Source organism: Cyanistes caeruleus, chromosome 2 (assembly GCF_971803275.1).
Source record: "Cyanistes caeruleus chromosome 2, bCyaCae1.hap1.1, whole genome shotgun sequence".
NCBI classification, from domain to species: Eukaryota; Metazoa; Chordata; class Aves; order Passeriformes; family Paridae; genus Cyanistes; species Cyanistes caeruleus.
In genome coordinates, this window is record NC_141702.1 from 45,805,019 (window position 1) to 45,831,530 (window position 26,512).

At 37.8% G+C, this 26,512-nt stretch overlaps 1 protein-coding gene across 3 annotated transcripts in view; it reads right to left on the bottom strand.

Moving 5' to 3' along the window:
• The window catches only part of CDK19 (cyclin dependent kinase 19), a 124,621-nt gene that overhangs the window by 84,349 nt on the left and 13,760 nt on the right, over positions 1 to 26,512 (bottom strand). For 2 of the 3 annotated variants that reach the window (XM_086876825.1, XM_086876826.1), the window contains exon 2: positions 17,494 to 17,569. The exons of the other annotated variant lie outside the window; for it this stretch is intronic. In XM_086876825.1, the coding sequence (XP_086732951.1) occupies positions 17,494 to 17,569 (76 nt within the window). The remainder of the gene's footprint in view (positions 1 to 17,493; positions 17,570 to 26,512) is intronic. 3 annotated transcript variants of the gene reach the window in all.

Consider the following 26,512-nt stretch of genomic DNA (forward strand, 5'->3'; position numbering starts at 1 on the left):
GAAGATTTTTCATTGAAAAGTAACAGTCTTGAAAATCCCGTTAAGTTTTCTGTGACACAACAATGTGGCAACTTGTATACATTGTAGCATTTAAGGATTAAAAGAAAATATTACTTTTGTATAGAAAATGTGGGGGAAAAAAAAAGAGAAAAAAAAAGGGAGGAAAACCTAATCAGCCAACCAACCACAACCTTAATGGTTATGCTTCATATGTACTTATTCTGCTCATCGAGACTGGGATGCAGGCATTTTGATATATAATTTATAGTTACAGTCTTCTTTAAATAGAAAATTAAATCAAATCAGAGGTATGAATTCAAAACATATTAAGCATATTAAACCTCTGTTCCTTATGGGAATCAAGTTAAAAACGCTTTAGTTCTGAATGACAGCATTCATTAAACTTTGACGTACTTCAACTGATGTGCTTTAATGTCTTACCTCTACTTAAACAAGCTAATACACAAGCCTGTAGTTGCAAGTGTAAATTGAGTCTAACACCATGCTCCAAATGAGAAATGTGTCTGCAGACAGCAGGAAATAATGTGTTATTCTGGGGTTTTAACTTCCTTTTATTAACTTGGGTTTGTTTAAAATAGCAAAAGTTGTGCACAAAGATCAGGTTTCTTATATACTGTTTCCAGATAAGATTACTTTAGAAATATTATTCTTTCAGAGTTTTTACTCAATAATTATTTCTATAATTAGTCTGTTGACAGTTATATACAAAAAAATTCAGCATTTCACTCTGGAAGCACAACACTAGAATGCTCTTAGTATTCATTAACACAATTACCCATTAAATTTGTTCTGCTTTTGCTCATAGGTTTCCACTTTTTACCCAAATTTTCTGCAATCTTCAGCCACGCGTTAGACAAATCTAATGTGTGAAGCAAGCTAAAACAAGATGTTCACTGGCAGTCTCCCAAGTCATTAAACGCCTACCACAAGATTCTTCTCATACTCTTAGGATCAGACTGCAACTGGATAAAAAAAAGTCAGTTTGTAATCTAAAGTCTGATATTTCCTCATTCTTCTATTTAAATATGAAAAATTCTTTAATGACACAATGAATGCAGCAGAATCACATTTCCCTCAATGAAGACCAATACAGGAATGCTCAAAAGGTGGCTTAATGCAAGTTACAAAATTTGGTAGGCAAAGAGATAAAAATATAAACAAGGTATGGTAAATATGCTCTTACAGCAGCCCATAAGAACTCAAAACATCCATTTTGTAAGAGAACTTTGGAAACAACAGTAGGTTATTATTAAATAAAGAAATTAGTAACTGGCTAATATTTACCAACATAAGAGGCTAAGCATGTGGCACTGTGCATTTATCTTCCAATGAATATACTCCTCTAAAGTAACTTAGATTGCAAGTAAATGGGTAGTGAACTGACCCTTTGCCCAAGGGAGCAAAAGCCATGTGGCCCTGAAAACAACATACTACAAACACTCATCTTAGACTTTCTTCCTGAGAACTGACTGCAGACACTGCCCCAGATGTTATGCACAAAGGAGTAATAGGAAGTCTCTCAAAACTCCAAAGACCTGCAACAGAACTCCTCCAGTATCTCATTAAGCATGCAATTAGGGCAGCAAATAACATTTTTCTAATCCCAGCAAAAATAACAGCATTCATTTACGTGCATCTTCCTTCTGAAACAACAACTTTGGACTGCCTGAAGAAAAGCAGCCACATCTTTCAGAAGTTAGGTACATTTCTTACACAATGATGCCATGACCCACTAAGAATATGGCAAGTCTCTTGCATGGTTATTGCCTCTAATGTTCTAGTCTGGGCACTAGTGAACACCTGATTATTCACATAAACTATTTAGCCGTTTATAAAGAACACTATTGCAATAAAAACACAAAATACATGTGCGTCCCTAGTCAAAGAAGTAAGAGCTGCTGTTCTTGATTCAGACTCATTTCAAGTCTGCTTACTATCCTGCCACAGTGTAGTTGAGGCATACACCAAGGAGAAGAACAAGTTGAGCAGTGCACAGACAGTACAAGCCTTATATGATATGAGCAACCCACCAGATCACGTATTTAAGAATCGGAGACTACTATCTTCCTTCAGTTGCCTTAGTTCTTCTGTTCTGATAAACACTGAGTAACAATTCCATAATTAAATTTCCCATCTAAGTCTGTGATTTTAGACCTCCCACATCTTCCTTCAGCTTTCCTCCCTTCCCACCCAGATTCCCATCATACTGAAGTAGCTTTGTATCACCAACTTTTTGACTGCTTTTGTCTCTACCTTTACTAGTGCTACTGTATCCCTTCTGAAGTGGAAAGGGACCAGGACAGATTCATAATCTGAACATATCAGGGATTTATGTGGTTGACCAAGTCTGATTTACTGTCAGGTCTTGATTTAAGAAACTCACTAGAAAATCATTCTAGTAACTTCGAATTTGCTTTTTTGACTGCTCCTAATCTTGGAGCTCTTTACAGAAGAGAGATGAAGATTCTCCTCTGACCCTCAACTTGCACTTGAAGTAATGATCATCCAAGAAGCCACTGCTGTCTGTAAACAGGTAGGATAGTTTCTCTCCCATATCCACTACATTAAAATTCAAAGATGACAGATATAAATGCAATTTTATTACACAAGCTGCACAGTATTATGATACCTTTCGCACTTCTGCACAGGTTAGCAAAATCAGGCTAAGCAATTTTTTATCATCCAAATGCCACCTGGCACTTCATTTTCCCTTGCGGGGGAAAAAAACAAACTATTTGAGCACAGTCTTTAGAAAGACCTTTAGAGCTATTAAATTATGCAGGTCAGAGACAGCTCTGGCACTAAAACAAAGTAGAAAGTGTCCCTCATTTTCCCCCTGCTTAATTCAGTCCCTGAGGAGAAGGATGACTTCTTATGGGGCAATAGACCTGAAACTCACTCCAGAAAGAGGGGTAGTAAGAAGGTGAAGGAAAAGCAGGTCAGGAGAATCATCCCAGGGAGAAGAAAATCAGCATGGCAGCCACAGGAGGAGATGAGCACAGGTGCATCTTACCAGCTGCTCTGCTCAGTAGCACTGAAGAGAAATGGCAGAGCTGGAATGAGAAGTGAGGATAACTGCAAGATCTTGAAGAAAGATGCTAGACCACATGAAAAGGATTCATGGACTACAATGGAATATCAGGAATGCAACGGGCTGTGGAAACAGTAGGGAAGAAGAGGAGGAGAAAAAAAAGCAGGGAACACTCGCAAAGCTGAAGGCAGAAAAAATGGTTGGTAAGGTGAGGAGTAGGATATGGAAGTGTAAAAAGAAATAAACTATGTGGGAAGAACAGAGGGAAAGAGTAGTGGAGGGGAAAGCAAAGGGCAAATACAAAAAATGTCAAGGGAGGAGAGATGTACAGAAATGTTTCCAACACAGCAAATCTCCTCCTAGCCTTGGCACAAAGTCCAGAGGCCCACCAACCCTCCGGCAAAACTGTCCTCTTGTTCTCCTCTTTTAAGCATTAGTTCCCATGACAGTGAGGTCACTTAAGATGGCAGGCTGTACTGTGAGCAGAAGGTCAGAAAGAAGGAGAAAAAATGAGGCATAAAGGAAATGAATCAGTGCTGGGAAAAGAAGGGGCATAAGGAAGAAACTTCTATTTCCAAATGGAAAAATATGTTGTCCTTGTCAAATTCTTTTATTCTTTGAGCATGACCTTCAGGAATAAAATCAGTCAGAATGATTTGTATGGAAAGGGGCAGCAGAAGAAGAGGAGGCCTCAAAGTTTATGTCAAGGGTGATGAAAAGAACCTGGGACTGGCAATATGTGATACAATTAAACTGCAAAAATGGAGAAAGCTCTCATGAAATCAGGTGAAGAATCTGCAGAAGGTGGTTACAATTTTATTACAAGTAGGCTAAAATAAAAAGAAGAAGCAAAAGTAAATATTGCTGCTGACAAGCCCTGTGATAAAACAGGGAAATGCAAAGAAAATCAAAAACTGTATCAACAGAAGAAAAGCAAGCAGGAATGAAATCACAATTGAGAAGTTGTGAATACTTACACACCAGATATCATAGGGAGGTCTAAGCAACAGAATATGAAAGATACTATAGAAAGAAGAAACTGTACAATAAAGAAAATGTTTGGAATAGAAATTAGAGATAACATTTGAAAAGCCAGGAGACAGAGTCAGAGGAAGGATGACAAGTAAAAGATTATAAGTTACATGCAAGGAGTCTTGCAAAAAGGATTAAAAACCCCTAGAATTAATATTTTTTTCCTACTCAGACTGCAAATACTTTACAATGGTTATTGAAATAACTGGATGTATTAGGACATTGTCCCAATCAACATGTCACAACTATACAATAGGATAACTCAGCCAAATAATCTAAGAAGAGCAACACACACTTTGTTTCCACACATTATGACATTTTCCACAGTTAGATAAAAATCAAAACAGCATGTCCTTTATCAGAGGAAAAAAAAAAAAAAAAAAAAGAAAAAAGAGAGTAGGTCAAGGATTCTTCCTTTATCCTATTATTGTCAAGACAAAAAACATGTTTTTGCAATGCCCCATGTGAAAAACAGAGTATTTGCCTTTATATTTGGCAAGAAGCATGGAAAAGTTCAGGCAATGGGCCAGATCTTTTGTCTAAAATGCATAACATTATGGCTTGGCTTTGCTAAGGACTCTTAAACAGTGCCCTGAGAATCTGGTCCCAATGCCCTCTTCTTATTTAATAACCAACATCATATTTTAATCCCAAAGGTAAAAAAGTAGACTCATACACACACACCCCTCCCTCTACATCTCTTACAGAAGACAGGAGCATATCTTATGCTGTAAGGACTACAATAACCTCCCAGACTGATAAAGCCATATCCATAAAGAAAACAAACATTTGAATCCATATATGAAGTTACTTTAGCACAACTTTTCACAAAAAACAAGGTACACTGCTGATGAGTGCTCAGGCACTCCCTGTTTGACACTGTCACCTTCAGCTCTTCTCTCTTGCCACTGTCACCACCTGCTTATCTCAGCACACACAAGCTGTGCCCCCATTTAAGCAGCCCACAGTGGGGTTTCACGTATACACGTGTCTATATGGCTTCCTTTTGCCACAGATCTTATATACCACCACCCCTACCTGAGTTGCTGTGCTTGGGTTTTGCCACAAAAATAAAAAAAATCCATCTAAGAAAACAGGGCTTCCTTTTGCCACAGATCTTATATACCACCATCCCTACCTGAGTTGCTGTGCTTGGATTTTGCCACAAAAATAAAAAAAATCCATCTAAGAAAACAGTTATATAATTTATAAAATCTTCCATCTCTTACACCACTGCAAGAATCCTTTTACCCCACCGCCTTCAGATTTTTAGTTATTTTAAATAAACAATAGATTAATATGATCTGACACAGATGTGATGGAGCAATGGGACTCAGTGGATCATGAAAGAGACGCTGCAAATATCAAAGAGAGAAGAGTGGACAATATAGAGAAAAAAGCAATGATAAATGGAAGACTTAAAAGGCATACTAATGAGTGCTATTTTATAAACCACAAATATTTTTTAAAAGCCTCGTTCAGGAAAATCCATGCAAGGAGGACTCCTTACTTTAAATTTCCTTCACTATTCACAGCATATGAATCGGACGGTATGCAACAACAAAGCAATTAGTTTAAATACTGCCAGTGCTCTCACTGGTGATAATTGGTTGCTTCTTGTAGGAACATCTGTTCCATCTTTCTTAAGAAATGAAGTACAGACCGCGTTACCTAGACAACAGAATCCTTCTGAGCATCATGCACTGTAAAAGGGCAATATCAGCCTAAGTCACACTGCACAGTCACTCTCCCCACCGCTCCCTTATCGCTGCTAATGCAGCCAAATGCTGTGACTTTTTAACATTAAGCTCATATTTATTAGATCACATACACTCAAGCCCACTTTCACATGTACTAAAGCAGCAGCTGTGTCACTGTCCTTTGGCCAAGCAACAGTCACTTTGAGGCTCTTTATTCAGCCAGTTTCCACCACTGTGATTGCCAAATTATCAAGGTGAAAATGGTACAGCTTACGGGTACCCTGAGAGCAAGTTTTATCAAATCAAAAATTGATAGCTCAGTCCCTTTGAATGTGATGCAGAAACAGTTACTTGCACCGCCATCCCTCTTGATTACTGGATTCTAGCACAGAAGGGACTGGTTCCTTACTGGCACTCACTAGTGTCCTCTAGCCAAATTCAGGAGAGAAGCAGCAGACTAAACTTTGAATATGCCTTTTCCTTAAACTCACCACAATTCCATAAATATTGATAAAATGTTAACAACAATGATGAAGTGCACCAGATGACCAAATTACTTTGCATGCTTTAGCAAGATGGATGGATTTCTTTTTTCCTGTGTGCATGTGATAGAAGACCAAAGAACATAGAAACTGAAACTGTAGAATCATTAAGGTCGGAGAGGGGCTTTTCACAAGAGCCTGTAGTGATAGGACGAGGGTCAGTGGCTTTATACTGAAAAAGGGCAGGGTTAGTCTAGAGATTAGGAAAATATTCTCCATTGTGAGGGGGGTGAGACACTGGTACAAGTTGCCCAGAAAAGCTGAGGATGTGCCATCCCTGGCAGTGTTCAAGGTAAGGCTGAATGGGGCTTGAAGCAACCTGATCAAGTGGAAGATGTCCCCAGCCATGGCGGGAGATTGGAGGTAGATGATCTTTAAGGTCCCTCTCAACCCAAACCATTCTATAATTTTATGAAAATAATCCTAGTGAGAAAGCACCACAGATCTCTTTTCCAGGGACATCTCTGCTGGGGAAAAAAAAACAAGGAAAAAAAAGGGAAAAAAACCAAAACATGTGCTCTAAAACTACTGAAGATTAAAAATAAAAGCTTGAAACTGGTCTGGACTCAAGATGCTCAGAAGAAGCAAAAATTAAATGATCCATCTGGCCTCAGACTGAAAATCTGAATGATGGAGATAGCTGAAAATTATTAAAACATAAAATCACAGTAGAATTCCTTATTTTGAGTGCAAGGCTTTGAGCAATGTTCAGTGATTTTCAAATGTGAAACAGTACAGAAGATCATTTAGCAACAGTAAAGTATTGTTTAGGCCACAAGTATAATAAATATTTAGAGACAGAATGTAAAGCTACAAGGATCACTCATCTTCAGAAAAATTAAACAGACTGGGTGAAACCGAGGCAAGCAGAAAATCACTAATACATAACAAATACAACATGCTGAAAAAGAAGAAACAATCATTAGTCTGAAGTGCAAAGATACTAAGGCAAATGAGGATACTGAACAAACATTGGACTTTGGTCAGAGAGAGATCATTAATCACAGTAATAAGCAGCTTTTTAGGGTAGGAGCTTAGAGAAATACAGCCAAAATGGATCCAAGATAGAACTAGCAGACACAAAACCACTATATTGCCTGCCAATATTAAAGACATCTGGAGATAAAGGAAAGCAAGGGAAATCATACAAAAGGCAACTGAGGTAAAAATGAAACTAATCTAATAAGCAAGTGAAAATATGGAAAGACAATGACAATTGAGAAATAAACTTTGCAGGAGCCATGGGATGGCGTAAGTTCATTAGCACAGAAGGAAAAGGCAGGAACTCCATGTCTTCAAGAACTGGCAGTAGATCTCCTATTTCATAACTGCCTCCAATCAAAATCGTTCTACTGATAGCTTTTTTTAGTAGCCCACATATTCAAAAAACTAATAACTTTTTCCAGAAGTATAGCCTGTCTGGACTACATTAACTTCAGTATGCTCAGATGGCAGCATATGAAAAAGCTCGAGGTCAAGTATACTTGTGGCATATTTACATATCCACAACTTAGTGCATCCACTAGGTGCAGGCAACAGACAGGTTCCAGGAAGCATCCTGACACTGCAGTGACAGAGGAAGCATAAGCGTGATGCTCCTTCTACAAACCAGAAGCACTTGGCCAAATGGAGCAGGGAACACCCCTATGATGCTCACACCTTTCTTATCAAAATGCAAACAAAGCATCACACTGCAAGGCGCATCACAGAATTAAAGACACCAGGCTATCCACTTTGTGTTGTACTCTTAACTACAGTGTCAAAACAGGAAAGCCTCTCTGTATCTTAAAACCCCCATACACTAATGTCTCCAGTCATCATAAAGACGATAAAAATCTCAGCAGAACACTGTAGAAGCTGTATTTAAATAGAGCTACTGCTCAATTTACCACAGAAATAGACACAGAGGTTCACAAGAACAAAAACACCACACTGAAACTTTTCACATAATGGAATTCAATTAAGTGAATAAAGTTTAAGTAGAAGATTACATTTTACCTTCCATAACAAAGCTGACTACAATTTGCACACAAAAATTTGCAGAGGAAAATATGACTGCATACTAAAAGCACTATCCACTTAGCCATACACAGCGCTGAAGACAGTGCCAGATAATTTATTTTTAAAAAATAAACATTTGATCAAATTCCAAGAATTTTTCCTTCTTCCAGTGATGATCCATTTGCAATCCTACCATCTCTGTTCTATATTAAATTCATGCAGTTTAGACACTATGAACAGTATTTAATTTCTGCCTCACAGACTCCATGGGAACCAAGAAGTCTCAGGCAGTTTATGGATCTGGGACACTAGAGAAACCAGTAAGGAGGACAGTTTGTGTTTGGAGTACATTACAGAACGATCTGATAAGGATGGAGAATAGGGTGAAGTCTTCTCTACAACTCAGGGAAGTCTCTGATCCACAAGCCATCATTCTTATGAGAAGACATTTGCCTCCTTGACATCCACTGGAATTAACTCAGTAAATTTTGGAAGGCTATCAGGAACAGCTTCTTGATACACATACTGGAAGTTATATATAAATATACAATAAATACAATAAAAGTAGCACACAGTTGTTCTCAAGCAATGAAGAACTGGTTGGAGATTTGACAAGGTAGTTTTGGCTGTTGGAACCATTAACAAGTACAGCTGAAGATATTCAGCACAGAGAAGAGAAGGCTCCAGGGAGATCATCTGCAGCTTTCCAGGGGGCTTATAAAAAGAAGAGGGACTTTTTACATGGGCAGACAGTGATAGGGAAAAGGAGAAGAATTTTGAACTTAAAAAGAGAGGAAATATTTTTTTAGAAGTTAGGAAGAAGTTCTTTACTCAGAGGGTGGTGAGGAACTAGAAGAGGTTGCCCAGAAAAGCTGTGGTTGCCCCATCTCTCACAGTGTTCATGGACAGGTTGGATGGATCTGTGAGCAAACTGATCTAATGGTGGCATCCCTGGCCCATGGCAGGGAGGATGGAACTAAGTGATCTTTAAGGCCCCCTCCAACCCAAGCCATTCCATTATTGTATGATTCTAAGATCCCGAGTGAAGAAGAGCACAGACCTGGAGCTTCAGGACAGCATTCAGTTTACTGAAGAACTGGTAAGTAGCCACAGGAAGCAGCTGTGAAGAACAAAGTTGCTCAGGAAAATTGGCAGGTCTATTAAGAAATACAAGTAGGGGAGCTGTTTGGCTAAGCAGATTGTCAGAGCTCAAATGCAAGTGTATAGAGTGGTGCAAACAGGAACAAGCTACATGGGAGGAGTTTACAGACATTGCCCAGGCATGCAGGGATGGTGTCAGGAAAGCTCAAGTTCACCTTGATTTGACACAAGGGATGTTGAGTGCAACAAGAGCTTCTGCTACTACATTGGTTATGAAAGGCTGAACAGGCAAATGTGAGCCTGTTTCTAAGTGAAGCGGACAACTCCATAATAGGAGTTACAACTTAAAAATAATCCATCATCTGAAAACCCATGCCATCACCTCTCCACCTGAGGCATAAAAATAGTCACATGTAATGTGAAATTAGAGACATTCTAGTTATGCAAAGTCGATATATTAATTTAAACAATTTTACAACTCCACACAGAATAAACTAAAACATGTACAAACTAATTTTCCTTTACGACAGGGAAAACACAAATGGAGAAACAGAAGGAAAATATGCAACATGAGAGAAAGAATGGGAAACAGAAAACAAAGTTTATGACAAATTTAGAAAAGAACACAAAATTTACAAAACATTCCAATTGAAGCTTTAAAACATATAAGTATACACGTTCACTTGTGCGCGCGCACGCACACAGTCCCATAATACTCCAGCAAGGAGTATTTAGGTTTCACAAGTAAGTCTTTAAAAACCTCTTCTTTGCATCATCAGCAACTCTGTTTTTCTTTACCTGAGTGATAAAGTAGCTATTTGCTTTTAGTGCATTGCTGCCTAAAGCTTAATCTGAAGCAAGTTGGCTTTGGCTTTTTGTTCATTTCTGCTGAAGGCACCATCAGGTGATTTTGCATTTGTGTGTTCTGAGAATATTCAGAATCTCAACAAAATAACAAATTAAAAGTGAAAATAACTGAGCCTAAATAGCACTGAACAGTCATTTTCCCTAGTCAAGCTGCACAGGGAATTTGGATTATAGCCTAACTGATGTCAAGTATCAAACTCAGATGTTTCCTCAGCTCATACCATGTTGGAAAGGGGTAAAAGCTTTTTTTTTAATGTATCTTGCCATAGATTTATTTATATTGCTCTCCTGCTATGAGCAGAAACACAACTTAAAGAAAAGTAACCTGTGCATGGAAAGAAGTCAAACTTTTCATTTATTAATCTAAAAGCACCATTTCTTTTTTCCTTTGTCCTCTGCATGCTCTTTTTTGTTGTTAAATTGCTGAAGGAGATAGTTGTATATGGATGCTAGCTTTGGAGCAGGCTGCAGGGAGCTGCAGAAACTGCAGGCCCATGGCCTCTCAGTCCTGCCTGAGAAGCTAGCCTGGGAATTCAAAGGAGGATTTCAAAACAATCCTCAGAGACAGAAAACAACTGCCAGGTGCTGTTTGTCTGTCCTTTTGTTTACCTTGCAGGAGAGAGTCAGGGGGGCAGAGTGCCCCTGACCAATGATGGTGATGTAGCACTTTGTTAACCAATAAGAGTTTCCTTTCTGTACCTTTCCACGTATCTGTCTATAAGACAGGCCTGAAGCAATAAACTAGGGAATTCTCGTGTTGAAACTCCCTTGAGAGTTTGTGTCGTTCTTCCTAGCCATTCCCAATCGGAACAACAGTTGTAGTTAAGACAATGAGCTGACTAGCTGCTTCAGATTATCTACTTTTGTCCAATTTCTTGATACAAAATTGTACTTCAAGCTGTGAAACTTCATTTTCATAAACACAACAGTGTATTTATGGGCTGATAAAAACATCAATTTAATTGATAAAGAAAACAGTTTTACTCCACTTATTTACTACTTGTGTACTTTTTTATTTAATGAAGTTAATTGTTCTTTCTGATGCAATAAAATAAAGACAAAAAAATGCCCACCGAACCCTTTTGAAAAATAACCAAAGCAGGAATTAAAGTACTCTCTTACATAAAAAACATTTAAATTACACAGATTATACAAGATTAGACCATGTAATGCAGAGAACTCATTCTTCCTATGGCATGCAAAACACGAGTTGTCATGTAGCTGAACCAAAAAACCTTTTTCCAGCTGATTCATACTCATAAAATCACAATGCATAGACACTTCTAGCCAACACATGCCTTAGGTCTCTAATAAAAATCCCTTCAAAAAAGTTTTTTTTTTACTTATTTCACTACCTCCAGCTATTGAAAGAGGAGTGGAGTTTCAAAGTTTCCACAAACAATCTTTTCTAATTAGGTAGTAGAGAATTTATGGGGAGATCTTCCTTTGCCAAATATTCTACCCATTTATCCTGTCTTGGCATGGGAAAAGAAGTCCTGACATTCAAAAGGAATCTCCTACAGCAATTGTACTCAGGTACAGAGTTTCAAAAAGCCTTTTTTTTACTCAGCCTTGCCTCCAACAAATCCAGGGACCAAAGTCTACATAAGCCTACATAGCAGCAAGTACTGCAAGCTGCTGTGATAGTCACAAAGAAAAGGTCGATACAGCTGAAGCACAGAACTTGTACCTATTATGAAATTTTATGCAACTTGAAGAGAGCCAATGGCAGTACAAATCTTCTAAGTGTTTTATAAATACTGAAAAGTTATTATTCCTGTACAGTTGACCTTTTCCACATTACTAAGAGACACAGAGACAGGTCAAAGATGTTTAAGCCCAGCCTGGTCCGCTGTCCCAAATTAAGTAACTTCATGTTTAGCTCATTTGACTAAGCAGTTTCCAAACAGGGAGGTGAGAGCAGCTTGTAAATGATGTGCAGCACCTGACAAAGACAAAAGCAAGTAAGTTTTACTAGCTCTACCTGCAAGGCACAACATGTCCCCTTGAGGCCCTGTGCCATGCTGCCAATGGCACCAGAGGAAACACATGGCAAAGACACCAAGTGCTTCAAGATGGAGACTGCGAGTCTGGCTGATTTCCTTGGCTCACCACAGCATCACAGCATACCCAAACCCAAGAAGAGGGGGACACAACCCCAGAACTGCCCACATGGAAAGGGCATGGACAGCATGGCACAAAACAACATAAATACAGTGTGAAAGAGCTGCCTTCAAGAGAGCTGACAAACACAAAAAGGTTACAAAGATGTATTATTTAACCTACAAGGCTTCTAAAACTTTTCCCACCCTCAGAAATCAAATATTTGTATGCTGTAGTACTTTGGAACCTATACTGCATGAGTAGGCAAAAGTCCTGAGAATGATCTGTGCATGCCAAATTGTTCAACTGAGCTTTCAGTAACTCATTTAACATTATAGTCTGAATTTATTTTAGCCTATACCCATAAATGCAAGTTTGAACAACAAAGGCTGACTAACGCTCCCACTACTGTGCCACAGCATACTGGCACCATTTCAAGGCCTCCCAGAAGGAGCAGCCTTCCCTAACAAGCAGCACACAGAGGAACTGGATGCAGCAACTAAAATGGTTACAGGACCCAGACCCAACATTCACACAGGGCAAAACAGCACCAATTTAGGGCACTCCTTAAAAAAAACACCAGGCTAGCAATGCTGGTTTGTGGCTCTGCTTCCCCCATTTAAATCATCTGCAACAGCCTGGTCTCTTTTTTTTTTCCCTACAGGGAAAAAAAAAAATTAGTTATAAAACCACCCTGATACAGAAAAATTGAATTAAATTTAGAATTAAAGTCACTGTTTACAAAGAAGGCTAAAGTTGGTAAATTATCCTTGGAAGAAGGGAAGTTCTCATTGGCAAGGGTGCAAATAAAAGCTAGAAAGGATCAGAAGTTGACCAAAGACTATCTAAGTCTTAACTCAAATCGCTGGTTCATTTGAAACCTTCAGTAGAGTAATTTTTTTATCTGTAGACTGTGCTAGCTGCTCTGTGAGAATATTATGGAAGATATTAAAGTCAAGATGAACAGAATCTACAGCATTCACCAAGCCAGACATCTCTTTATACACAACAAACAGGTTGGTTAAGGATTATTTCCCCTTTGAAAATCCATGCTGACTACGTCAAATCACCATCTTGTCCTGCACATGTTTGGAAATGGTTTCCATGAGGATTTTCTTCATCATCCCCTCAGTGGAGGTGGAGCTAAGGTGGAGCCAACCAACTTGCAGTTCCCCACGTCCTCCTTGGAAACAGAAATGACACTTGTTCTCTTCCATTCACCATTATCTTTCTGAGGTAACAGAGTAGTCTCATAATGAAATCCAAGCAGCTCCCAGCACTTGTGGGTACAACTCATCAGGTGCCCCAGATTTGTGTATACCCAGTTTAAGTGCTCCTAACCTGGACCTCCTCCACCAAGGTAAGGCTTCCTTCCTCTACCTTCTCTCTGGTCTCAAGAGCATGAGACTCCTGAAGGCTGGATTCACTGTTAACCACTGAGACAAAAAATTGAGTACTTTGCCCTTTTCCATACCATTTATTCCCATTCAGCTGCAGGTTCATGTTTCCTTTAAGTCATCTCTCTGATATTCACGTACTTGCAGAATCCTTCCTTGTTGCACTTCTAGTCCCTTGCCAGACCCAACTCCACATCAGCCTTGGCTTTTCTAACCCCTATTCTTGCAAGATCAAACAGCAGCTCTATACTTCACTTGTTCTGCCTATCCCTGCTTCCAATTCATATATAATTCTCTTTCCTGTCCAGGTTCAATAAGGAGCTCCTTGCTCATCCAGTCAGGCCTCCTGTTGCCTTGCTTTCTTTCCCACTTGCTGGGATGGAACTTTCTTGAGTTTGGACACGATGATCCTTGGATACCAACAAGTTTTCCTGGATCCCTCTTCTCTCCAGGGCTGTGTCTCACAGAATACTTCCAAGCAGATACCTGAAAAGGTTCAAGTCTGCTCTCCTAAAGTCCAGGGTTGTGATCCTGCTTTCTGACATGCTCCATTCACATAGGATCTTGAACCTCATCATATCAGCTAAATAAGCCAATAAAAATTGCACTGAACTTCTTCCATGCTCAGGGACAGGATACATATCCATATATTTACTATTTACATTATTGCTGAATGGCACTGACCAAGAAAAGGCTTATTACTTTTCTTTTATTCTGAATTATTTTTTCCCAAAATCCACAATTAAAAGTTTATAGTCTCTTTACTGCAAAAAACAAAGTCCTTGAATTAACTCAGATATACTCTCACAGGAAGTGAAGCCTTTGGGACAAGAAATCTCAGATAAAGCTGTATTACCCTGGTGCTTTTTGATGAAGAAATATCAAATTCCATTACTGCTACATGTTGGCAGATTTTTCAGGTCATAGCTACTGGTTCTTAAAAGATGATGGCCAAGATATTCAACAGGGAAAAAAACAGCCTTAACAAATAATACTCCTCTGGTCTGTTTCTTGTGTCTCCACTTCTTGTTCTAAAGAACCTACTTAAATAAGGTAAGGAAAAAATGTAAAATACAAAAGCAGCAGAATTAAAGACTTCCTTTCAAGCAACCTCAGGTTCCCAAAATAAGCTAATGCAAGCCTTGAGCTGAAAGAAATGTCACATTCATTAACTAAATAATCATCTAAAAATATAAACACTATTTTCTTATTTTACAGCTCTGCTCTTCAAAAAATGCTGCTGCTTAAGCCAAGCAATAATCTGCCTCATAACAAGAGCACTAGTTAGCATTTCAGTTATCTGCAGAACACACTTGAGTTACAGAAATTTACTGGATTTTTACACATACACAATTCTTTGAGGTATAAAGGGTCCTTTCTAATACTGTCATATTCAATATAACAGAATTGGCTGAAATAAGGATTCTTTAAGCGGGGATCACCCTACAGCAGAAATAAAGCAACAATCACTTGCCACAGAAACCCCTGCCTATATAATCTTTTTATTGATATAAACTTTCTTCCAGAAAAAGCTCCTACAAATGAATAGCGGCAAGAGAAACTTTATGGGTTTTGAAATCCTAAGCAAAGATAGACCAATTTGATTTGTAATGTCAGAAGAGAAGAGTCATCTGCCTTTTCCTTTAGGGAAAGCTAGCCAGTAGATCTTACTATAGGTATTTATGCAATAAGACACACAAAATGGTCTTGGACTGTAAAACAGAATGCCTTTCAGTTCAGCAATGTATTTCTTGAGTACAATGTCAAGTGTCTAAAGTTTACAAAACTATTAAAATACTCTGAATATATACACACAGAACCAGGTACACTGGTGCCCTGTCATTTTCTCATCTTCCAAAGTGGGATTTGGGTTTGTTTTGCTGCTGGAGAAAAGTGGAAGGGTTAAATGCCAAAAGAACTACCCATGACATTTTTAAAATTACCTCTGTCCAGGCTGATAATCTTTATTTAATCAGTAAACACGACCCTCTTTGTCACCTATCTAAGCCTTTAACTACAAGATAAGCTATTGATGCATTTTTTAGAAATCTGCCTCTTTTTATGGAAAATGCACTTGATTTTGGTCTGTTTCTGTATGACAAAAACATTGTCATTTTTTTTCAACTATTTCACCTTTACCTTTTTCACATTTCCAGTATTTTACCTGAAATCTCACTGAAGAAAATGCTGATGTGCTGCATTAGCTCAGGTCACAGAGTTTTATAATAAGGTTTAAAGAAGAATGAACTATAACTCATGGAATAATTACCAGAAGAACTGCTGAAAGCAGTCAAGTAACTTACACAGTAGATGCCAAAATTCACAAGCTGTACTAACCTTTGTACAGAGCTTTACTAATTAAAAAAAAAATAAAAAATTATGTATCATGAGAGTTAAAACCTAATTTGACATTGTCTCCTTCCTTACATTGCTGTCTCCAGGTAGACAGAACCAGCGCCATATCACAGTGCTACCATGCCCACAGGAAAGTCTCCTTCAGACTAATCCACAACATCTTCACAGCAGCACAATTTAAAACAAAGGATAACGATCAAAAAAACAAAAACCCCTCAATATTGTCAAAAATGACTTTGTAATTCCAAGAATATAGCCGAATACAGATGTTAAGAGGATTTCCTATTTCCTCCAAAGGCAGAAATACTAGCAAAAAAAGGTCACTGGGTAAATCCTGTGTAAAGTGACTGACAGCAATGCAGCCACTTCTCAAATCCACAAGAAACCTTGACCTTACAGTGATAAGTACTTGAAAAGGACAGCAGTTTTATCTGTTAAGTCTCTTCATACAGAATCACCATGGACACTACACTAAACACAAACCAGTAGTTTGTTCAGTTCACAGACACCATAAGTTTCCAATGCCTCACATTGCATTGCACAACCGGATGCTGTATTTCAAGGCAACATTACCAGATTATAAAAAGCTTTAGGCACAGTCCTAAAATACATTTCAACAGCTGACTGCATAGTGGCAGCATTAAGATAAGGTAAATATTTAATCAAGCAAGTGCACTTCTTTTGCAATGCAAGAAACACATTACAAAATTTTACTCAGTATTCAGTATTTTGTCAGTTATGCACATTTTCAGACATAAAAAACATTTAAAGATCAAATTCTACCTTTATTTAGAAACAATTTTTACCAAATTTGAAGGAATGATAGGTATGCAACAAAGACATGTAATAAAAATATAATTAAAGCTGTTTTTCGTTTTGCTATGAAACTTCTTTGTACTTGGCAAAACAAATTAAAAATCAGGAGAACAAACTGTTCTCAGATACTAAAGAACAACAAGTTACCATTAGTCTAAAATAAAATACATCCTTAGTAAGTGGACTTCAGATGGTACTTGTAATCTTTCAGAACCTTTTTCTTTCAAGTCAGTTTAAAAATATTCCTTTTTAAAGTAAGTCTTCATTTAGAAGTTCACATTTATTTCCCCCTCAACACATAAAAGAAGATGAAAGAAGATTTATCAGAAAGAGGCATTGCTATTACCTGAAAAGAATGAAAAGAAAATTATGATTTTAAAAGCTTCTTAAAAGGGCTCAGATCTGAATAATGCTTGCATACTTTAAAGACAACATTTGGATAATCTTTATGTTACTTAGTTATAGGAAAATAAAGTACCTGTTGAGTAATAATGTCAGTAAAATTACTTTCATTTATGTACACTTACTGCAATCTCTCTACAGGCCGACATGGATATCCCTGTACCTTCAATTTGCTTCAGTGCATACTCCTTTTCATCTTTTCTGTACATACATGAAAAAAAAAAGAGAGAAAGAAAAATATATTTAGCTCTGACTTACATAACACCAATCAATATAAGTATAATGGTGAAACACTTAATTTGGTCTGGATGAAGAAGCTGAAAGCCAATCTACTTTTATGCATAAATTACACTTTGATATGAAAAGCAAGTTGCCTTTTAACAAAGACCTTACAGATCCCAAATGAAAACTTCATAAAAAAACTTAGTTAACTTATATTCACTTCTCTCTAAAAACAGGCATAATATCTGCAGATAACTGCAAACACAGTTTTGGAAGACACTTTCCCTGAAATTCCTGGTTACTGCCCACAACTGTGAAAACACCGCAGTTGTATCCCATGCCTGGAAAACTGCCCTAGAAATATCTGGGAATGGCAATCTTTTCTCTTGATTTTATGAGCCACTCTCAAACCATTTTTATTTCTGAAATACTACCACTTTAAACCAATTATATAATAAGCACTGGCTATTGACAGATCCCTACACAGCATGTGAAACTCTGAGCTCTGATGTACAAAGCCAGAATATGAGAAAACGTTCAGCCCAAACACTGTACTACCCTTTTAAACAATCACAGCTTGAAGTGATTTAGAGAGACCACCAAAAGAACAAGAAAAGCAGGTAGAATCTTGAAGCTTTCATGATACAACAGAACCAGCCTACAGCACGGTTTTTGCAGGATTCAGCTGTCAGTGACAGATGCTGGTAGGCATCAATGCCCACAGAGTTGATGTCCCTTTGCAGACTCACCAGTCACAATTCAGCAATCCACAATCCCCTATCCAAATTCTCCATGGCATTCATGGTAGACCTCAGTTAGCCCTTCTTCCAGTCCCAAACCATTTTGTTTTGCCACACAGAAAGATTCTCAATTTGCACTTGCTTCAGTCTCTCTGGCTTTGAGCTCCAAGCCTGTGTCCTGCCAGCTTCAGCCTGTTTCCCAACTTCTGCCAGACCCTCTCCCTCCAAAATTCACAGGAAGAGAAGTGACTAAGTGGGAAAAATATGGGGACAAGATGAGAACTTGAAATAATAGCCATCTACACATATTGTACGTAACACAGGCAAGCATTATTCTCAGTAATTTTCAGTAGCAGCTAAACCCTCAATGCATGTCTATAGTTAACACTGACATACACCTTTTGAAATAAAATTTTAACAATTCTAGATGTTTTCCAACTACACGTGAAAACACGTGTAACTTCACAAGTAATAAGATCATACCTTATCTCACAGGAATTGTTTTTGATTTCATTAATTAGTCCAAATTTTAAACGGTAAATAGTAAATGCCCATCCCCTCTTATACATGGTCCTTCTATCTATGCAGAGGATTTCCATACACTGCAAAGTATTAACACAGGGCACTTACAGAAACAGTGAAGACAAAATTATATTGTCTGCAGAATCAAAACCAGCTCTGGATATAGAAAATTGATCATTTAAACTATGGTCATGTTTCAACTATGCAGCACAAACAATCCCGTGCACAACTATCAGCTGGAATCCCAAAGCAATGTAGTCACTACAGCACTGCATCACATCCTTCTTTTGGCACATCTACTGAACCAGGCACAGGACCACACTGATATGGCTACCCTTGAACTAGTTCTCCACACAAAGCATTCCCTCCAGCTACTCAGACCTTCACAGAGCGAAGGTCATTGCAGAGACCAGGCATGACACCTGGCACACACTGCCTTCAGCAGCACTGCTGAACACCACCACCACGGCAAGGCTGTCAGCACTTGATAGACAGCCACTCCATGCAGGAATTTAAGATACAAATGGGAAATTATGAAATATGCTTTAAAAAACCCCTAACCAATCCAACAACCTAAGGTATTACAGCATGTGGGAAAAGGAGGGAATCTTACTGAGCTGCAGCCCAGATAACTCTAAAACACTAGGCTTTACAAAAAAATGAGCAAAAATAGGGAAAATTAAATGCTTTTTTATAATAAATAGGTGGCAAGGATAAAGAACTGCAAAAAGATTGTATTCCTGACCTGACAATTTTTTCTACCAATAGCTTTGGAATCATAAACACAGACTCCTTTAAATACTATTTACTTGCTTTGTCAGAAATGCAAGTCTATAACTTTCCCAAAGTTAACTGTCCTTATTATGAAAACATAATAGCCAATTCCAAACGATGTCCACCAAGTGGTATTTTAGCTAATAATATTTCCCATTCAAGAAAACCTGAAAAAGAAATAAATCTATTTGAAACTTCAAAAGCAAGTCAGCCAGTGCCATCTGATGAACACACAATTCTGGTTATTCAGTAAAGTGTCCAAAGAAAAGAATGCACAGGTACTTTATTAGCTATTTCCCTACTTGTACCAATTCAATAAATAATATCAAACGGTGTGTGTGATAGGTAAGTACACTGTTCGACTCCCTAAAGACCAGTGCTCTCATGAAACACTTGAGACAGGGAGAAGTACTTACATTTCATTTCAGAAAAACTCTAGTGAACTCTGAACACATTTCAAGAAATTGTACAGAATTACACAACAGGAAAGTTTTTACAAATCCTTTTCTGACAGATCCTATATCAGTACATTTTTTACTGGAGCGAAGCAAGCACGATCAAGTTAACACCAAATCCAAACAACAACCACAAACCACACAGCTCTGGTATGAGGTAAAAAGCACCAATGGCAGGGATAGCCAAGCAGAAAGTAAGGTCTTTGCTCACAACTGTTTTTATCTGGTCCGCAGTAACACTGTCTCAGGAACAGGTCAACTACCTTGAAGGTCTTAACCTCCAGCTGTATGGGAGTTTGTGGGCAGGAAGCAAGCAGCACAGATCAAGGTTTAATCAAGCAGGTTGTATCAAACAGCCACCACAAGCTAATGGCAGCAATGTGTTTGCTAATCTGAACAAAAAATACAGCAAAGCAGAACTCAGAGGGAAAACATACCTTAGGAAGCTGAGTTAACAATTTTTATTAATGCTTTTCAAAACTGATGCAGAAGAATTTGCCTGATAAAACAAGCATTGCATCACACCACTACAAGGCTTCTCTATGCTTCAAGCTCCCTTACCCAAAATTAGGGGTTAAAGATTAAAATCAGCCTTGCTTCTGGTTTCAGAAATACTACAATTCTTGTTATTCTAGGAGGGATTAACTTTTTACCAAAAAGACACTGCCAATATGAGATACTGCCCACCTGAATATTTCCAAACTAGTATTTCAGACTGCCATAGGCAGCACCCAAACACAAAGGTCCTCATGTATACCAGCAAGTATTGAGAACATTCCTCCACTATAAAAACGTGGTCTTCAAGTTCTCCCTCACCAATAAATATCCCATTGTGCAATCCTTAAGGTTAATGTCAATATTTTAATTTGTTCTATGCAAAGGAAAACTCTGTTCTCTTGCCCCAAAAAGTTGTACTCAGTGGTTGATCTCCAGCGGCAGTATTCAATACAGAAAATGAAAATATTATTACTACTACTTCTGGGTAACACTTTCAGTTTCCATTTTCCAAATGCTTTGGAAAGAAAAAAGTACCAAATGCACTTTAAAAAAATGTAGTTCAGAAGATTTAGAATAATTACAACATTTCAAAGGAGCTAAACTGTCTTAACTATCGCAATTGTACTTGAGAGACCTCCCATCATATGAGAAACAACTTTACAAACAAGCTAATGGAAAACTAGAAACAACTTGCCCAAGACCGTAAGAAAAATAGGAGGATTTGAAAATAGTGCATGGTTCAAACAATTGTTTTATCACTATTATTCAAATTTGAAGACTTTCAATGATGGTCTCTCTTGAATACACAGATGATTTAACATATATTCCAACTTCAAAATTAATTATCCACATCAAGGAACTGGCTTGAAAGACTGCAATCACTCTGAAGCTAGAACTGTGACTATCACATCAGTTAATACAGATATTATCATTACAGTACATACAAACAATAGCTGCCTTAAATTAAGTGCACAATACCATAAATAAATAATAATTAAAGTGCACATTTTCTTAAGCCAAAAAAGTGCACCATAAAAGCATTTCGAGACTTACCTAGGGAAAAAAAAATAGAAAATGTGAAAAACGAGGTTCACATAATTTTTATAGGATTTAAAAGTCTAATTAAAAAAAACAATTAGGAGAAAAAAACTAAAGTATACAAATACGGCCACGTGTCTCTGCATTCAGCCAAGAGAGCACACCTTACTGACAAAGGATTGTCCCTTAAAACAGAACCATACTACATATCCATAAATTCTCATACATATTCATACATTCTTCTTAGGATCTTTGGTGTTCTTCTGTTTAGTTTTCTCTTGCCCCCTTTCCAATAGATCAATCTTCTTGGCGCCATTGAGATTTATATTCTCTGATACCAGAAATGCAATAAATTCCTCCCCCCAGAGTTCTGGTCACTGCTGTCTTCATCTGGATAAGATAGTTTACAAAAGGAAAAAGAAAGTGTCTCCAGCTATCTTTTTCAGTCTTTGGATTATACAGACAAAAGTAGCTTTTGTTTTAATGCTATGTCATAGCTTAACATATATGTACTATACCACTATTAATAAGTTTCATCAATAACAGAAATAAAGAAAACTGTATTAATACAACAAAAATTGCCATTCTTATACACATAACATTCATTTTAATATTTGCGAAAAGCCAACAATATATGTATCTATAACAAAAAGAACAACAATTCACCCCTGTAACAACACTAATGGAATTTATGTATTTGTGACTTTGTAGGACAAAGCCCGTGAACACTATGGAGTTCAGTGTCCTGCACAGCACCAGAACACAATGTCCATACAGGTATCTGGTTACATTCTGATCACTTTGTTTAATGCCAGACAGAAATGAAGTTAGTCACTCAGCAGGAGATCACAAGGAGTTGCAAACCTTTCTCCCTCTGAGAAAAGGCAAAACCATGACACTGATGTGCAACTAGAAGCTAACTGAAAACCTCATCTGGAACTCAGCAGCCAACCCACTAAATAGATCGTGCTCAGCACTGGTTACCTTACCCAAGATGCTCATGGATTTAATCCTGTACTTAGCACATGGCCATAACCTTTACAAAGGTAACAGTACCAGAAAATAAGTCTACTACTGACTGGGAAAAGGAACATAAATCCTTTGCAAAAAGTAGTGAGTTCTTGTGCTTTAATGTTTTTATGGATACAGAAGCAGTCACCAAGCCAAATGAATTACTAGATCAAAAAAACTACACATGGTGTCTCTAGGGTACATGCTCTTTATCAGACTAGAAAAGTAATTTTCTTTTACTGCTATCCTCCAAACGTATCAATCCTTATCCAGTCAGCAGCTCAGCCAGCTCATTTTCATCCACGTGACAACCAGTCACAAATCACAGAGGCTGTGAATCTACATATTGATCTTAACTTGTTTCTAGCCAGCAGTACACATGTTGTATTTCAATGCACTTGCATTAGTTCATTTTGAGACCTACATAAGAAACTCAAAATGTAAAACAGTAAGGATGGTAAGCAGAAATTTGAAAAGAAATCCCTAACAACATCACCCCTTTAAAATGTTTACCTTTCCTCACAGACAGCAGCTAGAACTTCACAGCAGCTACAGGCTGCTCTTACAACCCAGAGCCAGCCAAGTTCACTACAGGATGAACTGGCTGGTTTTGGCCATGAAAAGAATGGATGAAAGCAGCAGGCGTTTACCTTGTTCTGCTGCTGTGAAGAGTTTTAGTAATGTCTGTGGACTGCACAGCTGGCCTCTGTGCTGATGCATCCCCCAGAGGTTTGGTGGGAACTTTCTTGGTGTTGCAAATAGAACATCATGTGTGTCAGTCACAAGGAAGGACTTCTCATAAAGAAAGAGCAGACATGTATGTCACCTGGACCTGGGCTTTCCTCTTAGTGGCAGTGCTGCAAAATGTGTAATGTGTAAAATTTTCTCAAGAAAATATATTCTTTAATGTTTGGTCTTTCAAAGCTAAATCAACAAGAAGAAATATTTAGTCTGTGAAACAGACAGCAGCCCATGAGCCCTAAGTGATGTCCAGGTGTTAGAAAGACAAATTACTGGTTGGTAGAATTGGTAGAAAAAGAACAGCTTTAGGGCCTGACAGATTTCAGTGATCTCACACACAGAGGGAGGCTAACAAAGTTGGAAAAATAAGGATGTGCCACTGACAGCAGACACAAAGAATACAGAATTTATGAGCCACAAGGACACTGGGCAGAACCCCCAGGATGAGGAAGAAACTAATAAACCTCACCCAACAACTGTGCTGGATCAACTCTGACTGGGTAAAAGGTAATCCTGCAGGGGGAGATCCCAACCACCGACTCACAGATCATTGACCCAAAAACCCATCGGCCCAAAAGAGAAACACCATGGGACTGATTAGCACGAGAAGCAAGAGAATCATTAACTAATAGAAGATAGAAGAGTAATTAATACAAGGATTATGTAACATGTAGCCAATGAACACTAATTCCTTTGTTTGCTGACATGTATAAATAGCAGAAGATTTTGATAGTTGTTTGGCTTGATTTGTGGTATTCCACTGGGCACCCACGCTTGCAGAATTCTGAAATAAAATAATTAATGTCTCTCTCAAGTGTGTAGTTATCAGCTTGTTGCCCACTGGGTAACAAATCCAATTTCTGTGGACAACAGAAGGGTGGTAAACCAACCTCCCAATCAGACAGTAACTATTCAATCTTTAGAAGCTGAGATTGTATCTTATCTGAAATATCTACAAGTAAACTTGAGGAGTGAAAACAATGCAACAAACTTATATCAAATAGGACAGTCCACTATACAATATTAAAAAGAACTAGAGTGAAAAGAGAATGTCCAAGGCTGATCCAGGTAAACAAAAGGAAAAAGCTTTTTGTAATGGAGACAATATGCTACCGTAAAATTTAAATTTTTGATTTTTTTTTTCATCTCAAGTCTTTACAATCTCTGTTTTCAAAAAAGGGCTTAAATGCTTCTCAGCTCATTGGTGTCACTGCCTCATGATACCTACCCAACTCCACTAGGTCCCACTCCTGACACCAGATAGCTCAGTGTATACATGGAATAACAAGGCGACTGTACTTCTCTATCTTCTGCTACCTCCAAGACTTAAAGTCTACCCATAAAACCCTTTAGAACGAATTAAGAACACATCCAAAAGGCAGAAATTTGTATGCAGTTTTAGACATTACTCTTCTCAAAATGCAACAATACTGAATTCCTGAATGCTGTATGTTTTACTACTCCATTTTTCAATGGAGTGCCAATGTCAGGTGGCACAAATGTATGCCAAAAAAAGGCTAACTCGGGAATCAAAATTCAATCTGTGATTTTTTTAAATAATTATTTTTTTCCTGGTTGGTTGGTTTAAAAAAAAACTTTCAAGAAAATATATATTTTTTTTTTTATTGAACTTAGCATTCTAAGTTTAAGTCTACTATAAATTGGCAGAGACACTCAAATACAGAGCAACTGATTACTACAATTAGGCTTTTTAAAAAGATATCTGACTTTTATCACATACACTATGAGAAATAGGCAGAAGAACCATTACACACAGCTTTGCCTGCTAAAAAATCTGCCATGTTCCAGTCAGACTAAAAGAGCTCGTATTAAAAGTACCAACTGCATCACATTAATAGACACCCAGTGTTATCACAGCATCCCATGAGATACTGAAACATATTTTGCTTTATAATCTGTAGAACAACCCCAAATGTATCTCTAAATCACACTAGTGATATGGCTATCCTTCTCCTTGTTTACTCATCTGTAAACCAGATTATGAACTCAGGAGGAAATGTGCATGTTAAAGAACAAGGCAAGTTCTTAAAGTGATGCTAAGCTACTTGTCATTAAACACAGTGCCCTTGACATTTCTTGCTTCCACAGAGCCCCTCAAAAGACACTGAATTCCTATAAATCCCCCACAAACTTCACATAACATAAATGATTCTTCATGAGGAGACAGCTGATAAAAAGGACAAAAAGTGAATCTGAGCACTGATAAAGTTTTCTGCCATTAAAAAAAAAAAAGATGCCTTTTCCCAGCTATGATTTCACTAGACTGGGAGTGGAGAGCAGAGGTCTCTTAAAATCAATATGAGACGACTAAAAGTATTCCATTACACATAACCATATGCTCTTCTCTTCATTCCAGTAGTTTTAGAAATTTAAAAGCAAATCTTCGTAGCATTGATACTTTCTGTTAACAACAATTCCTAATTATTTCACATCACAGTCTAAGATCTATGTAATACCAGACTACTGGAAATCTTACTAAACTTAATCTATTAAAATTTAGCCTTTACACTATAATAATAAAATTTTGTATTTGCAAGGAAAGAGAGCACAACTTCAATCACTGCCACCCTCACTCCAGATTTATTGATGAAAATTCAGAGAACTCAACCAGCTAAAGAGTTGTTGCCATAGCTAAAATTAGACTGATTCCTAAGTATCTGGAGCAACTGAGAACTGTGAATTTCATACAAGTACATTCATAGCAGATTGGGGTAATCAGACTTGACAGCCTGTTTGTAAGGGTAAAAACTAAAGCGTTCACATTAAACCCTGAAAGCTGTAAAATTATTCTGCTGCTCCAGGTAACTTCTTCCAGCATTTGCTACATTTAAGCAGATCAGAGAGCTGCACCTGATTTTATTTCTTTACAGACAGGTTTGATTACAGATAATGAAAAGATCTAAGAAAAACATCCCTGTCCGAAAGGAGAATGTATGTCAGGATTTGCTACCTTAAAACAAGGAACAGCAGCAGCAAGGAGAAAAATACCTCTGAAATAAAGAGGAAACAAATTTTTATTTGTCAGCAAATTATGTACCAAGGTCACAGAAACAGACTATGCCAAACTAAGACTATGCAAAAAAAAAAATCAGCCACTTGCTCCATAAAACCACTTAAGAAGA